The sequence below is a fragment of the Idiotropiscis lumnitzeri genome, chromosome 8, assembly GCF_059441095.1.
Source record: "Idiotropiscis lumnitzeri isolate Australia: NSW breed Sydney's pygmy pipehorse chromosome 8, RoL_Ilum_1.0, whole genome shotgun sequence".
NCBI lineage: Eukaryota > Metazoa > Chordata > Actinopteri > Syngnathiformes > Syngnathidae > Idiotropiscis > Idiotropiscis lumnitzeri.
Genome location: NC_142398.1, coordinates 9,797,951 through 9,813,644, shown reverse-complemented (window position 1 = coordinate 9,813,644; position 15,694 = coordinate 9,797,951). Strand labels below are relative to the sequence as shown.

The 15,694-nt window shown below is 40.9% G+C and overlaps 2 protein-coding genes across 2 annotated transcripts; both read right to left on the bottom strand.

Moving 5' to 3' along the window:
- Positions 1-296: 296 nt before the first annotated feature.
- LOC148331990 (arachidonate 12-lipoxygenase, 12R-type-like) lies at positions 297-5,608 on the bottom strand. The gene is made up of 14 exons (XM_088302606.1): positions 5,418-5,608; positions 4,522-4,726; positions 4,349-4,430; positions 4,135-4,257; positions 3,784-3,887; positions 3,398-3,564; positions 3,118-3,261; positions 1,755-1,958; positions 1,594-1,680; positions 1,351-1,520; positions 1,064-1,185; positions 871-971; positions 619-789; positions 297-533 (listed from the first exon to the last, which is right to left on the bottom strand). Exons 1-14 carry the CDS (start codon positions 5,556-5,558, stop codon positions 354-356), a joined length of 2,001 nt encoding a protein of 666 aa, XP_088158732.1. The 5' UTR covers positions 5,559-5,608; the 3' UTR covers positions 297-353.
- Positions 5,609-7,601: 1,993 nt separating this feature from the next.
- On the bottom strand, positions 7,602-12,092 carry LOC148331989 (hydroperoxide isomerase ALOXE3-like). The gene is made up of 9 exons (XM_088302365.1): positions 11,948-12,092; positions 11,342-11,410; positions 10,747-10,976; positions 10,543-10,629; positions 10,306-10,469; positions 9,504-9,625; positions 9,277-9,377; positions 9,036-9,206; positions 7,602-7,979 (listed from the first exon to the last, which is right to left on the bottom strand). The coding sequence occupies exons 1-9, from the start codon at positions 12,090-12,092 to the stop codon at positions 7,800-7,802; spliced, it is 1,269 nt and encodes a 422-aa protein (XP_088158491.1). The 3' UTR covers positions 7,602-7,799.
- Positions 12,093-15,694: the final 3,602 nt, after the last annotated feature.

Below are 15,694 nucleotides of genomic sequence, written 5' to 3'. Positions count from 1 at the left end.
AATGTTGTGTGTTGAAATATAGGAGGCTTCAAGGACATTTTCTGTTTGTTCCATCCATGAAAAGACTCGGCAGTTTTATTTTGATAACCGGATGTTTAAGTTTTAACTTATTTTGAAGAAGTGATGATGACTAGCAAAAGGCTCTTAAAAAGCTTGGTAACCATTTTCTCCATACTATCATAACTAAACTAAGCTGACCAGACGCAAACAACGATCATTTCATGACATGTGTTTTAGAGAGAACCTTGTTTGAATATATTTTATTGAATGTTCATTAATACTGTACACAGCACGCAAAACACAAACATTTGCAATTCATGGCATTCTCCTTTTTGATTGTGACTTTCCAATGTTCAGATGGCCACACTGTTCTCTACGTTCTTTGGGTCCAGGTACGTGTAAGGGATTTCCAGACCTTTGTTTCTGTTCTTGATTGTGATCGACAACTTGTCCAGCTCAGCTTTAAAATCTTTTTGCAGTTGGCGGGGGATCTTCTCTGTGAAATGCTCATCTCGATAGTCTCCAAGAGAGACCTTTTGACACAAAGAACAATGTATACGTCAATGTATAGTCGTTATCTTTTGTTTTGAGCCAACGGAGCAAGTTTGGGTTGCTTACAAAGTCAGAGGACTGCCTGCTGAGCAGCCAGACTGTAGCCATTCCCTGAGCGGTCACGTTGATAACGGGCAACGTCTGCAACATTGTGGCCTCGCTGGTTGTCCCCTTTTTGGTAGGGGGAGGACGCTGCAGGCTCGGGGGGGTGTTGGGCATCCAGCCACCATAGTCATACTGGAATATGAGTTTGCAATATGCATCGTTTTGTACCTGCTTAAAGCAGAATTAATGCAAGGGAATACAAGTGTTTCGTACCTGTCCACTGTTTACAGCTGCATGCTGGCATGAGCTCGTAAACATCACCATGGTTGTGAATTTGATCAGCTCTGACACCGTCGTGAAACTCTGAGGGATTCCTGGGAAAAAGAGTGAGAAAAAGGTGTTTGAGCTGGTGAGTAAAATGTGCACTCAGGGAGTAACGTGTTGCATCATTCCCCGTGTGGTTCACCTGATTGCGGCTGAGAAAGGAATCCGTGTTCAAAAATGTCCCCGATATACGTCTGCAGTTCTGAGTCTCGCTGGACGTCATCGTCATTTTTGTAGTAGTACTGTATCACTCCTTGCACAAATCTTTAGAGAGAAAAATCGTATCGTTACACATCCATTGGGCTAAATCCTTCTGAGGTGTTAATAAATAAATGTGATTGGTTGTACCTTGCCCATCTGCCACCCTTCTAACAAAGTTATGTCGAGACTAGTATTGTATTATTTTTCATGAGAAAAAAACTTTCATACTTGAACATGATGTTCCACAGTTGGAGTCCATCATCCCTGTAGTAGAAGTTTGGCACGTCCTGTAAGTCGCGATCAGCAATGTCATCGGGGATGCAAAGGGACCTGTAGGTGATTGAAGACAGCGATCTTGCCAAGATCTTAAACGTCGTCTCCCCGCCAGAAGCTGCAAACTAAGGAACAATCCAATCCATGATTAAACCTCGGATCGTCAATGTCATGTTGAAAGTCAAGTTTGACTTTTACCAAAGTGAAGCTTCCAGTGGGTCCTATGAGTCGATCCCGAGCTAATTCGTTGATCTGTAGAGTGTATCGAGTGTGGGGTACGAGGAGCTAAAGGGATACACGGAAGGATCAGGAAACAAAATCTTGGTGAGTAAAAACCAAAGTGGGAAAGCTCTGCTTACCTTGTACATGGGATGCACCATGGGCAGGTTGCGCAACAGTGACACTGCGAAAGCTTCCGCCAGAAGGTGAGTCCGCAGCAAGTGCGCGTTGAGCTGGTGCTCTGAGAAATCCGCACTTCTCACAAAAATCTTAGCTGTCAGCCAGTCGTACGTCGAGTCAGTTGGGAGGAAGATGGGGTTGTCCTCAGATGGAGTCTGCTTCAGCTGGGGGAGAAAGAGGCGTCCATTTAAGGACGGACATTTGAACGGTATTCGCTACTGCATACAAAGCAAGTAAACCATATTAATTCATGTTGCTCGTACTTTTATCCTTTTTATCCTTTCTTTTGCTGTTTTTGCTGCAGAAATTCAGCACGCATCCGCACAAATGAGGCACCAAAAGAGACGTCTCTGCTCGAGTCGGTTCAGAATTATTTTTTTCAAAGATTACATGTTACCATGGCTACGCAATGCTCCGAAAAAACACGTTAAGAATTGGAATTAATGGGGAGCCTTGTCAAAAAGGGTTCATGCCAGTCCCTTTTCCAAGACAGACTGCTCTCACAAACAGTAACCAAAGGAGGCGATTTTCATCTCATTTTGTGGAAACATTTCGCATCTTTATCTCAGTGTTGAACTTTTTTTTCGGTAAGTGTACACCCACTGTAGTAAAAAAACAAAAAAACAAACAAAAAAAAAAACATTTGTGTGTATTGCACGGATGGATCAGAAGGAGGCAGAGTGCAAGGATCTCAGAAAATAAATTTAAAAAAATCTCAGATTAATTAATGCGTCTTCAATTTGCATCACATCAGGTGAGTTTGAAGAAAATAGCCCTTCTTTCAGAAATAAACAACTTTTTTGCCACAAAAATACAATTTTTTTTTTTTGATCAAGTGTAGTGAGGCAAAGTCACAAAGCGGCTCAATTGACGAAAACATTACTTTTTTTCTCCCTCCTTGTCTTGAATTTCTTTTAGATTCGGTGTATTTTAAACCAGCTCAATTTTAAATCAATTGCAAAATGGCCACATTAGCACATTCACCAAATCCTGGCCGTGATAACAAGTCCTATCCAATCATCCATGACTTAGTGATTTGTTTGAGGTGAACGCTTTCCTCTTGATTTCAGTTTATAGCTGCCTGTCGCATGACGCAACCCCTCCCACCCTCCGTGGCGTTCTCCCAGCGTCACCTCCTGCCAATCGGCTTCTGGTAGTCGTTCCAGCTCTTTTTACTGAAGCGCTTCTTTTAGCTCAGCCGACTCCAAATCTTAACTCGGCAACAGAAGAGCTGCCTGTCGCGCTCCACGGCCCCTCTCAGTTCCAAATTTAGACTCACCTATTTATTTTTTTATCTTGATGTACATTTGCGTGAACAATCACCTGAATGGCAATAGGCATCAGCTTGTCATCGGGACTTTTGTGAAACAAGGCAAGGGGTGCCATCAAATACTGCTGAACCCCTCCGACTGTGTGCGCTTGCATTCCATCCAGGTTTTTGTAGTCACACAGATATATGTTGCCTTGCTGTTGGAGGGCAAACAAATCTCATCACTTATATTGTCGATAGGCTACGACAACCTTTGACAAAAACGTTGAATAATATTCAAATCTAAAGTCGAATGAATGTGAGGACAGGGGAGTTTCTGAAACAAACTCTTACCTTGAGCTCCTGAGAAAGTTTCGAGCCCTCAGGGAAGGAGACCATGTCATCAGTCACCGGGAAGTTGTCGGGCAGAGTTTTGCAACGTCGAATCAAGGTGGGATTGACGCCATTTAGATACTGGTATCCAAATAAATTATCCTCCTTCCAGTGTTCCTGAACATAATCTGACAAAGGTTTTCTGTCACAACACAAGAAAGCCTGAGAATTTCCTCTTCCAAATGTATCATTAAGTATCTTAAATGTGCAATTTACTATAATGAGCAGTAAAAAAGCAACTTATACTAAATTAACTTACTACTGCTGAGCAGAAATAAAAAATAAGATGCTTCGGAGTCATCTGGCTGCTTTTTCAGGGGTGGGGGGAGAGCATGAAGCCTCAGTACCTGATAAAGGTGTGTCTTTGTTATGAAACACGTCATTGATATCGTCAAGATTCTTCCAATTTTCCTGGTTCGTAGTTAGCCGCTTTAGCTGAAGTTCAGCCAATCTGAGGGGAAAAAAAACAAGCATTTTTTTCTCACATCTAGGACCAAGGTTGCATAAAAGACAGTCAAACCTCAAAAGTCAAACTCTGAGGACGTATAAAGTAATTATGTTTTTTATTAAAATAAATAAGACTTCATTGCAGAACAAAGAAATAACTGCGCATGTGTTGTACTTTTTTTTTTTGGGGGGGGAGGAGCGAAACAATGATCACATTAGTCTCATCATGCTGTATAAAGGCTTGCTCCTACCCTGTAGTCGCAGTGAATGTAAACTCTGTATTCTTGGTAAAGGAGAACTGGACCTCATCTGGAAGGGTCATAGCCCCATCTGCCTTAATGGAGTAGGGCACACCTGGGTAAATCAATTCCCAGCTGTTGGCCGGTGTTAAGGTTAATGTTGCTTTATGCAGTCTGCTTGAAATGTAACGAGGACATGTTGGAGACATTCACAATGAACACTCACCCATAGGTTACACTTCGCTGACCCAGCTCCTGCTCCCTTGCGTATTGACCGAGAGAGTTACTTTCATCAAAGGTTCTCAGAGCTTCCAATGAAAAAAAAAAAAAGAATTTACATGAAGATTATTGGCAGGTTTTAAATACATGCTTCGCAGACAAGCACACAAATGAACCCACCTTTGCCTTCCCTGAAGCGATGAGTCTCACTGTCACTGATCCAGCAGTAGATGGGAAAGGTGTAAATGTCTTTCTCAGGTGATTTGATTTCCACCTTGTCAGGGAACCAAGCGTCGTCGGGAAAAATGAAGAAATGACGCTTGTCTAGTTCTATCAGAACAAGCTGTCCAATGGATTTTGGGCAGGAAACAGTATAAGTAGATACCTAAAAAAAAATGACAGGAAAATATTGCAACGTGACAGTTCGTAGCAATGACAGCAGACATGTTAATAAGGCACCTCGGAACTGTTGAAATGATTAAAAAAAATGCACCATTTGTCTCTTCAAAAGACGGCCTGATTCAACATACGTCAAGTCTTAAAGACAGACAGCAAGGCAACTTTAAGTTGGCGCAGGTTCAAAAGGGTGTGGCCTCATACCCAAGCTGTGTTTGTTACCTGATCTAACCTGATCCATGTAAACATGAGAGGGACAATTTCACAACATACATACTGTAACGTTAGTACCTCAACCAAAACTAAGCATGTACGCTATAGCAAATTAAAATCAGTATGAAAACAGCATAATCCATGAAAACTGATAAAATCATTATGAAGATTTACATTTATTAAATTAAGTATGCTGTGTATAGTTTTTTTTTTTTTTTACTTTGCTTCGTCTGACATTTAACGTATAGTTTTATAATAATGATTACACAAAAAGGATCAATCGTCAAGACTTGTGCTTTTATTTACATGACCCAATTTATAAACATTTAAATGGTCAATGATGATAAAATCGGACTTGCGAGCCGCTTGATTGCCAAGCAACCAACTTTTGTCTCTTCCTGTGCATCTTACAAAAAAAAAATGTAATTTCAACATGGTGAGCTTTTTGTTTCGCTCCGCACACTTACCGCTCCTCTGAAGATGATCAAAGACCTCAGCCACGTGCGGTCACTCTCGCCATCTGTGCCCACCAGCTTAATGTGCACAGGGTTCACCGTGGTGGCGTGAACTCGATCGCCAGTGTAGACGGTCACCTCATAATCCGCCATTGCTATTCGGGAATGATGTTGAATCCTAATAGAGGTAACACGGCTCTTCTTCCAACCAAATCCAATCTGCCACAACAGGTTTTTATAAACCTATAGCGTACATGCTAATTTGTGGGAGGAACCTGCTGCAGGCCTTTGTCAGGAATGTCGGACGTGTATGAGCAATGGCTGATTCAGGGTTGCAACTGCAGAATCCTCATGAAAGATGAACCCTTTGTCTGATTTGCACGTAATGTAGGAAGTAGGATAGTTGCATCTGCTTGGTGTGTGCGAAGTTGATGGTGTTTGATGGGTTTTTTCTTATTTGTTTTGATAAGTTTTCTAAAGTGCAATATGTTTTTTTGTGCAACTGTTAGATAAAGGCAGATCAAGGGTAATTACGAAATGGAATTGTTCGGATTATGTTTTAAGTTAGAAAACAATTCTGAAAACTAAGAATGCAATGTCTCGTCATGCAAAGAAAGTTACTGAAAAAGATAACTTGGGGTTTTACAAGCCCACTGAGTTGGACTCGCACAATATTTGATGTGAGTCTTCTGTGACTGTGGATATTTGTGCGACGTGTGTAATGTATGCTTATTTAACTTTTGAGGTTCTACTAAACCAGTAGCGTCGTACTCAGCATTATTGTAGGACTGGGTCCAAGTCTTTATTTTTCATTTAATTAATTATTTATTGATGGGATAAAAAAAAAAAATGCCCTGGATATATCCAGTATACTTTGCCAATCGGATCAACATCTCGGGTCAGCTCAGAGGGGAAGGTAAAGTCAAGAATTTGATAAACATCAGCATGTTGATCTCTCCAGACAGGATTCAAAACTGTGAGGAATTGACGTAGACAAGGTGTGTTGCAATTGCCGTTGCCATGCGGCTTCCTTGCCAAAAAGCTTTTGGCTTACGCAACAACACCAACATTGTTAAAGAGCTGCATTTTTGAAATTTTAGTGCTTTCATCGCAGGAGTCAAATGTCACTCTCAGCTATAGCTAGATGAGCTAATATAAAAGAACCGCTTTGAGGCTGGACTAAAATTTATAAATGTCATACGGCAATTATCGTGACCAACAGTATCAGGGTTATCAGCATTATTGCAGATGTTGCTTCGAGAAACGTAAATCCAAAACATTTACCAATGCAAAGCATTCCATTATTTTGAATTTAAAACCTGAAAAAACACAAAGTGCTTTTGCTCATTAAACAATAGGAATAGCAAGAATTGACATGCAGCCGAGATGCTACAAAAATGAGCTCACAGAGATGACTTTCTAACTAGCCCTTGAAAAAATCTTTACAAAAGCAAAATACAATGATAAATATGGACTGTTTTTATTTTGAAAATAATTATTTTATTTTGATGCGCATGCGTGTGGGTTCACAAGCATTCAAGAGCAAGGATGTGTGTTTGCGTGGGAACAAAGAAGAAAACAACTTGTGGTTCTGCTGGGTGGTCTGAAAAGACAACAAAGCAATGACAAAAACCTGTCCACCAGGTCGCTGCTGCTAGTTTCAATTGGACACAGGCGGAACTCACCCACTGATGAACACTTTGTATCTATTACAGACGTTTGTTTAGTTTCAACGAGAAAATGCGACTCTTATGCTATGAGATAATTAAGAATGAGAAGCAGAAGCATTGTTGCGTGCTCTCCTGCCTTACGCTGTTTCTTCCTGAATGGCGACACTTTAATGGATGATGGGGACACCCGATTAAAGCAGCCCAACTGTAACGTGCCAGCATTCACACACACACACACACACACACACCCCCGCACACAAACTCTACCGCACGATTGTGCACAAATGCCTTCAGACGCACAAATGCACTCCAAGCGGTGTCAAACAGTAAATATTCTGCTTTCTAAATTCTTGTGCTTCTTAAGCTTTTATTTGCACATCACACATAAGTACATTGGTTCATTAATTGTTAAGGAAACAGACCATATTGTAAAAACAAACAAACAATAAGAAAAAAACAACCTTAGATTTCACTTAGATTTCCACTCAAGCATTCTTGTCTTAAGCATGTTACGCGCTAGGTTGAAAAACAATTTGCACATAGAGTTTCAGCTCCAAAGTTAAATGTCGTGGAATTTATAGTTCAAACTTTTCTGGACAAAAAAAAACGAGACTTCATCAAATTGCACCACACTTATACCATACTGTATACGAGTATACGACAAAGGAAACACAAACACTTGCGATTCATGGCATCCTCTTTTTTGATTATGACTTTTCGATGTTCAGATGGCCACACTGTTTTCTCCTTTCTTCGGATCCAAGTACGTGTAAGGGATTTCCAGCCCTTCATTTCTGTTGTTGATCGTGATGGACAACTTGTCAAGCTGGGCTGTAAAATCACTTTGCAACTGGCGGGGAATCTCTTCCGTGTAATGGTCCTCTGGGTAGTGTCCGATAGGAACCTGTTGACGTGGCGAACATATGTGAATCAGCCAGTTGTCTTTTCATTTGGATGCTGGACCTACTCTACACTGTCAAACAGATATTGGAGTTTCTCAAGCAGTCCTCAAGTGCTCTTTAGGCTTGGAAAAGACATGACCATGTCTCTGGTAGTGTTTCTGAGTGGGTTTCTCCAGGACTATGGGACCGGTTATCACAGACCGGACCCCACCTTTTGCCCAAAGTCAGCTGGGATAGGCTTCAGCACACCCTATGAGGACGACAAGTGCTCTAGAAAATGTTCATCTTCTCGGATGACAATTGGCACCTCCAAATAGGAGGTCAGAAAAGGTGGATTTCGGAGCTGAAGATTCTCTTGGGATTTGTTCTCAAGTGAGAAAACGTTGCAGTGGTATTGACAGATGATCAGTGCGATGCATTTGCAGACTGTCGTCTGAAGGCATTTTCTGCTAGGTTGATGTTCCTGCCCTCATTTATGGTCATGAGCTTTGGCTCGTTTCCTTGCGACTGCATTGATTCACTAACAGTGGCAAGTGTTAGCAAAACAGGTGTAAGTATTTGTCAAGTTCTTTTTTATTCATCAATAATAGAAACTATGTGACGTCACAAACCTCCACCGCTCAGTGAGATATCAGCACCCATTGAAGAGGAAGGAAATGACGAGTACCCTATTTTTTGACTGTCGGTTTGGATGAGTTTTAGGACACATAACAAAAGAGTGGTGACGCAGTTTTTGAAATAGTAAAGAGTTTTTTTTGAGAAAGTGCATGAGAAACCAATCTGGGTAGAGGACAACAGAAAACTGAATGTTAGGGGACGGTTTGTACATTCCGTTGGGTCTGTAGTCAAATGGTCCCAACAGTGACAAAGAAGTGGCAAATAGTCGTGAATACCTACACAGGCATTTGCCGTTCTGTTTGACACCACCTTAAAGGACTTGGTTTAAAACAAGTGAGTCTGGGCTTTGCTAATTAGTGAGGTACTCTCATGACTCAGACCTGGCTCATTGTGACAAAAGGAGTCTGCTGTTTGTTTCATGTCAAGTTTAGGGTACTTACAAAATCTGAGGGCGGCCTGCTGAGCTGCCAGAGTACGGCCATTCCCTGAGCGGTGACGTTGACAGAGGGCAAGGTCTCTAGCATTGTGGCCTTGCTCGTTGTCCCCTTTACAGTTGGTGGAGGACGTTGCACAGTGATGGGGGTGTTGGGCATCCAGCCACCATAGTCATACTGGAATGAGAGTTTCCAATAAGACCAAAAGTATTAAAAATAAACACAGTTTTTTAACACAGGGATTCACCTGTCCGCTGTTTACAGCTGCATGTTGGCATGAGCAAGTGAACATCACCATGGTGACAAACTTGATCAGCTCGGGCACAGTGTTGAAACTCGGAGGGATTCCTGGGAAGGAAAATAAAATAAAATGAGAATATTTTATCACTGTGAGACGGTTGAGCTACCGCGTGGATGCTAGTGAGGAACGTGCCCTACGAAGCAACGTGTAACATCATTCTCTGTAAAGATCACCTGTTTGTTGCTGGGAAAGAAATCCATATTTAAAAATGTCCCCGACCCAAGTCTGCAGTTCTGAGTCTCGCTGTACCTCGTCGTCACTTTTGTAGTAGTACTCCATCACTCCCTGCACAAATCTTTTGAAAGACAACTTGTATTATTGCACAACCATTTTGCTGTGTACCTTGACTGATATTTATAGACTTTCGCATATTGATATAATTTATTCCATTTTCAAGATGACACATTCCAGGATTGGGGCGTTGTACTTCTTTTGTCACAGTCTAGTAGGCTGTCTTTTCCTTTTACCCTCTAACCCGACCGGCTGCGGCATATGGCTGCCCCACATTGAGACTTGGCTCTGATTGAGGTTTCTTCCCAAGAGAATTGTGAGTTTTTCCTTGCCTCCCTCGCATAGTGCTTGCTCATGCGGCATTCAGTTGGGGCTCAGTTAGTCTTCAAATAAGTGAGGAGTGTGGTGTTTGATCTGCTCCACGTCAAAAGTGTTCCGAGACAATGCTGTCGTGATTTGGCACAATATAAATAAAATTGACTTGAATATTACCCAAAGTGATGTGTTGCGGTGCCCATGTGTTTAATAGTTTGCAGACTCCTTTCTGGTTCATGGAGCATAACAGATACATGGGCGGTACTATTTTGATTCTTGTTGGTATCATCGTGACATCAAAAGTGAAACAAAATTCTAATATCTGCACTTTCAACCAGATCCCACCGAAAATTCTATTTCTCCACTACAAAGATTCATAGAGAATTTTAGTGATTAAATAAATTGTCATGCAAAAAGTTCTATTTGAACATGATGTTCCACAGTTGGAGTCCATCATCCCTGTAGTAGAAGTTTGGTACGTCCTGTAAGTCGCGATCAGCAATGTCATCGGGGATGCAAAGGGACCTGTAGGTGATTGAAGACAGCGATCTTGCCAAGATCTTAAACGTCGTCTCCCCGCCAGAAGCTGCAAACTAAGGAACAATCCAATCCATGATTAAACCTCGGATCGTCAATGTCATGTTGAAAGTCAAGTTTGACTTTTACCAAAGTGAAGCTTCCAGTGGGTCCTATGAGTTGTTCCCGAGCTAATTCATTGATCTGCAGAGTGTATCGAGTGTGGGGTATGAGGAGCTAAAGGGATTAGGATTAAAGTTACGAGGAAGGGCCATAAAAGGAAACTTGAGACAACAGATATCTTGATGAATTAAAAACACTTGGTTGAAACCAAAGTGGGAAAGTTCTGCTTACCTTGTACAGGGGATGCACCATGGGCAGGTTGCGCAGCAGTGAGACAGCAAAAACCTCCGCCAGCAGGTGAGTCCGCAGCAAGTGCGCGTTGAGCTGGTGCTCTGAGAAATCAGCACTTCTCACAAAAATCTTAGCTGTCAGCCAGTCGTACGTCGAGTCAGTTGGGAGGAAGATGGGGTTGTCCTCAGATGGAGTCTGCTTCAGCTGTGGGAGTGGGAGGAGATGTCGTCAAATTAGTTATTTTTTACTGCAGGTGCTACAGAGATCTGCACTGCAGTTCCATCCTTTCCAGATAGAGAAAATTAAATAATGGAAAAGCATGGCCCCAGACTGAGGTGTTGATTCTTAGCCCATCTGTGAAGTCTGGCAGCAGATATTAAAGGTCACATTTTTGATAAAGGTATCGAAAATGATCTTTGAGCAGCCAAGCTGGAAACCCTTCACTTGGGGGAAATCTCTACTTCGGTCTTCCAATCGAGAAGTGCTGTACCTGATCTACATACACAACTGAAAAATTGTGACCCACTGCTACTTTGAGAGCCTGCTGGCTCACTATACTCGCTAGTAATCCTTCATCTTGATGCCCCCCTTTTACTTTTGGTGTTCACCATGAGCTTTCGGGGATTGCTTAAACCATTTTGAAGCAACGTCTCCAATCGGCAGCCTTGGCAATGGAGACACAAAATGGAAAGAGGCCAATTCAGGCTACAACTGGACCTGTGAGTTGAAAATTCCATGGTTGAGAGACTCTGACAAATATTCCTAGCACAACCATGTGAATTACTTGGGCCTGCATATACATTGTGTTAACTTCACATTCTTATTTTTGTGAAAATTATGTCTTGGAAAGATTGTTTGCCAACAAGTGCACTCACAACAAAACATTGAGTTTCCTATCATAATAAATCATTTTTAGAATGCATTGTACGACAAATAATTAATTTCTTTATTTATTTATCAAAAGTGATTACACCGCTAACGGAAATCTCAATTCTAGATGGTACACAGTGTGCAATTTAGCTTCCTAGTAATTAAAGCTGCATCTGGATCTTTCAATTAAAACTGACAATACATTTGTTTTGCGGGTGCACTGATGATTTAAAAAATTTCAATATGGGCCTCGTGAAGACCTTGGTTGGTAATCAATCGGCTTTTGGCACTTCTACTATAATTTACGGGAGCCTACCGAAAAGTCATTTACTTCCTGATCCTTGGAAGATGACCAAAGACTGCAGCCGTGTGCGGGGACTCTCGCCATCTGTGCCCACCAATTTGATGTGCACTTCGTTTGAGGTGGAAGCCTGAATTTGGCTGCCTGAGTAGACGGTCACCTCATAATCTACCATTGTTATGATGGAATGATGAGAAATCCTAATATGGCAAATGCGATTCTTCTTTCAAGTAGAGACAGCTGGACCAAACACTTTATATACTTGCTATGGATGTTCGTGTGAGGTGCCCGTTGAAGGTTTTCGTTAGGCATATATGAGCAATGACCGGTGCAAGGTTGCATAAGATTATTTCTAAAGAGAGGCATTTCCACTTTGAAGTCTGGTTTAAATGCAAATGCAATACTGTAAAACCTAAAATGATCTGATCCATCTGGTGAGTCAGATTAATGGTGTTATTCCTTTCTGTGCAACTCTGCAGTGGTGGGGGTGGACCATCAAATTTCATCATTCAGCATCAACATCATCGTCGTCCTTTCTATTTTTCTTAGAGAACTGTTTAATTGGTAAATCACCTAAATAGCACCTGTCTAAAAAATTGAACTTGACTAAAAGATCTCCGTGTTGCATTTTAAATTATGAAAAGTTTTCTCTACATAAAATTTGATTTGATTTGAGTTCAAGCTGCAACAAATTGCTATGATCCAAAGTAATTCAACAACAGAGGAGGAATAAAATAAATGACATCTCTCAGTTGGGAATGGGTCACAAAGCCATTTCTAAACCTTCATTACTCCGGCGAACTGTGGTCAGAGCCATTAACCAGAAATTAAGAAAACCTGGAACAGTGACTACGTGTAAGACATCAAAAGAAATGCAAGCATCTCTTGCTTCAGGTCAGTATTCACACTATATATATATATATATATTTATTTATATATTTATGTAATGTATGTATCAAAGACAGCTCACAGAACTGCCTGCGCCCAAATAAATTTTGGACTTGATGGCTCACTAACTCGAGCAGCAGGTGGCCATATCTACTGCTCTGATGAGCCCAGAACAATGACAGAGTTGCAGACATGTTGACACTTTGGATTGCAGTGACGCCAGCAGATGATGACCCCACTACTCTGGCAGAGATGACAGATAGATAGATAGATAGCTCGATAGATAAAGTAATTTTATTTTTTATTTTAAAAAAATGAGCTTGCGTTTTGGCACTCGCAGAATCGCATATTCTATTTTTTTTTATATTAAAAAAAAATAAATAATATGCGATTCCGTGAGTGCACAAACAGGCGGGGGCTCACTGTATATAGGGCTAACCACCATTAAGCACTAAGTAACCCTCAATTACAGTGAACATAGGAGCAGAAGTATAATTAGGGAAGGGGAATGCCTTATGGCAAGTGCGTCACTGGTAACTGTTTAGGCCACGCCTGAAATCAGGAAAAATGAAATGATGACAAACTATCTCCACAATTGAGTCTTTCTCTGTTGCTAATATATATCAAACAAATCTTTGAATTAATCATTTTAAAAGCAGTACGAATACACGAGTAGCTTCAGGCGCAGCATTTTTCTGGGCCTGTGTCCAATAATCTATATAGAAAATCAATAATAACCTGGATTATGAAGACAGTGTTTCCCATATGGATAGTGAAAGTTGAGGGAAGTTCATCTGAACAAGGAGTGCGGTGAACCAGGAGGAAATAGAAAGAACAAAAAGAGGATTGTTCTCAGGCTTCGATGCCAGGAAATGACAAGGTTACGCAACAGGAACAGCATAATTAAAGAGCGGCACCTCTCATCATTTAGTTCTGGTGTTATCAACTCTCTTACACATGGTAAGAGTTACTTGCTGGTCTGGTGTAGCAAGTTTGATTACGGTTTGTTTCTGCAATCAGAATTCAGTGAGCTCGTGTAGCCGGGCAGATTTCATAATACAAGTAGCACGCACTATTCGTCCAAGGCCTTCAGATATAATCATGCGGGCATCTATTCTGTGGGAGCAAGGGAGCTTTTACAGATGCTAGACAGTTGCGATAGCCAATCAGATCACGAGTTGATGACAGTAAGGCCTTCTCGACGGCCTTACGTTGAAGGTGATGAACGCGTCTTGTGATTGGATACTCATGCGTGAGGGGGAATCAACACACCCAAAAGTGGAAAATTTTAAATATATTCTTGGATTATTTTATTTTTTTAAACCACAATGGCAAAAGGAGAGAAAAGTGTGGGTTTAATTGCAGATACACTTGCGAGGCCATTTTCAAGACGGACCTTTCCAGAGAAGCTTTTCCCTCTTGGTGAGAAAACATAATCAAACTTTGGTAAACACAAACACGTATCTGAATGTCGATTTACTTAAAAGAGATTACAAAACCAATCTTGGACAAAGAGCTTTACAGAGTCTTAAACTCTTTGGGTCACACGAAGCAAACTAGGTGTGAAGGCGACCAAACTGCTGCAACAAGCTACAGTTTAAAGGCAATGTTTGGACTCAACGACTGTATTGGATCTCAATAAATTGTGGTGACTACTGAATGTGTAATTACTCCAGTCAGAATAGTAGGATGAGTTTGGCAGGAATAGAGCAAGTTTTGGGTGCGGCTTGTGGCTGGGAAGGGGCCAACATCTTAAATTGAAAACATGTTTGACTGACGCATTTTAATACGAACACAGTCGCTTGAAAAGCGAAGTCTCGCATTCAGTGGAACCACCAAAGTCAAATGGCCCGAAAGCATGGAAATTTATAGGTCAACCAAAATTCTGTCGATAAAAATGACTCAAACTCAAAATGAGATGTCAGCAGTTCAGTTGTAATAACAAAATGTAAAAGCTCTCGCTGTTTGTGTGTGTCTTATTTTTCTTTTATTAATATTTAGAACCCTACCATATTTAAATGTTGGTCATGATGGTGAAGTTTTATAAATAAGTATTCTTGAAGATATAGAACAAGTCATGGGAATGATCTAGCTGCTTAGCCCAATATGAATAACACAATCACTGGTAGTTAAATATCAATTCCATACACAAATTAATTGAAACAAAGAGATATATTAATATGTCGTTATTGTATAATTCGTAACACAAATTGATCCCAGCAAATTGCACGTATCTGTCAGGGGTCTTAATTTTGTAAATCTCTTTACACTACTTTTTTTTTTTTTGACACAATTAATTTTTTTTTTTATTTCATATTTAGAGATGTAAATGTTGATTATAATTTGAGAGATGATGTAGTTTTTGTAGCGGGATGAGTGAAAAAAATATTGGATATTTTCGTCAAGATCTCTGACCATCATGGTTGAAAACCAAGGTTAACTTTTACCAGGATGAAGAATCCTTTGGGATTCAGCAGCAGTTGTCGATCCAGTACGTTGATCTGCAGAGTGTCGCGGGTGAGGAGTATGAGTTGCTATAGGGATAGAAGGAAAGACCAGCGAATAAATCGGGAAAAAAAAAAACAAGACAGCAGAATCCAAGCTTGTAAAGCTGTGTTTTCCTTGTACAGTGGTTTGCAGAGATTTCCGCCAGAAGGTGAGCGCACGCAGCAAGGGCACATTAAATCTGAACTTCTCAATAAAGAGCACCAGACACATAAAGACTCTGCTCCAAGAATCTAGAATGCAGACCTTGCTGGCATGGCAAAGACAAGAAGGCACTTCCAGGCATGCGTCGATGTTGGCGGGAGACGAGACTTGCTTTGGTAAATATTTCTTTTTCCATCTATTTATACAAAAACAACAAACCAAAAAAAACAACACTGTGTA

Coding starts and splice junctions, on each gene's coding strand:
- LOC148331990 (XM_088302606.1), bottom strand. CDS start 5,558: ATGGCGGATTATGAGGTGACCGTCTACACTGGCGATCGAGTTCACGCC. Junction 4,727..5,417: donor TGATCATCTTCAGAGGAGCG/GTAAGTGTGCGG, acceptor ATTTTTTTTTAG/GTATCTACTTATACTGTTTC. Junction 4,431..4,521: donor TCGCTTCAGGGAAGGCAAAG/GTGGGTTCATTT, acceptor TTTCATTGGAAG/CTCTGAGAACCTTTGATGAA.
- LOC148331989 (XM_088302365.1), bottom strand. CDS start 12,092: ATGGTAGATTATGAGGTGACCGTCTACTCAGGCAGCCAAATTCAGGCT. Junction 9,378..9,503: donor TCTTTCCCAGCAACAAACAG/GTGATCTTTACA, acceptor TTTCCTTCCCAG/GAATCCCTCCGAGTTTCAAC. Junction 7,980..9,035: donor GCAGGCCGCCCTCAGATTTT/GTAAGTACCCTA, acceptor CCACGTCAACAG/GTTCCTATCGGACACTACCC.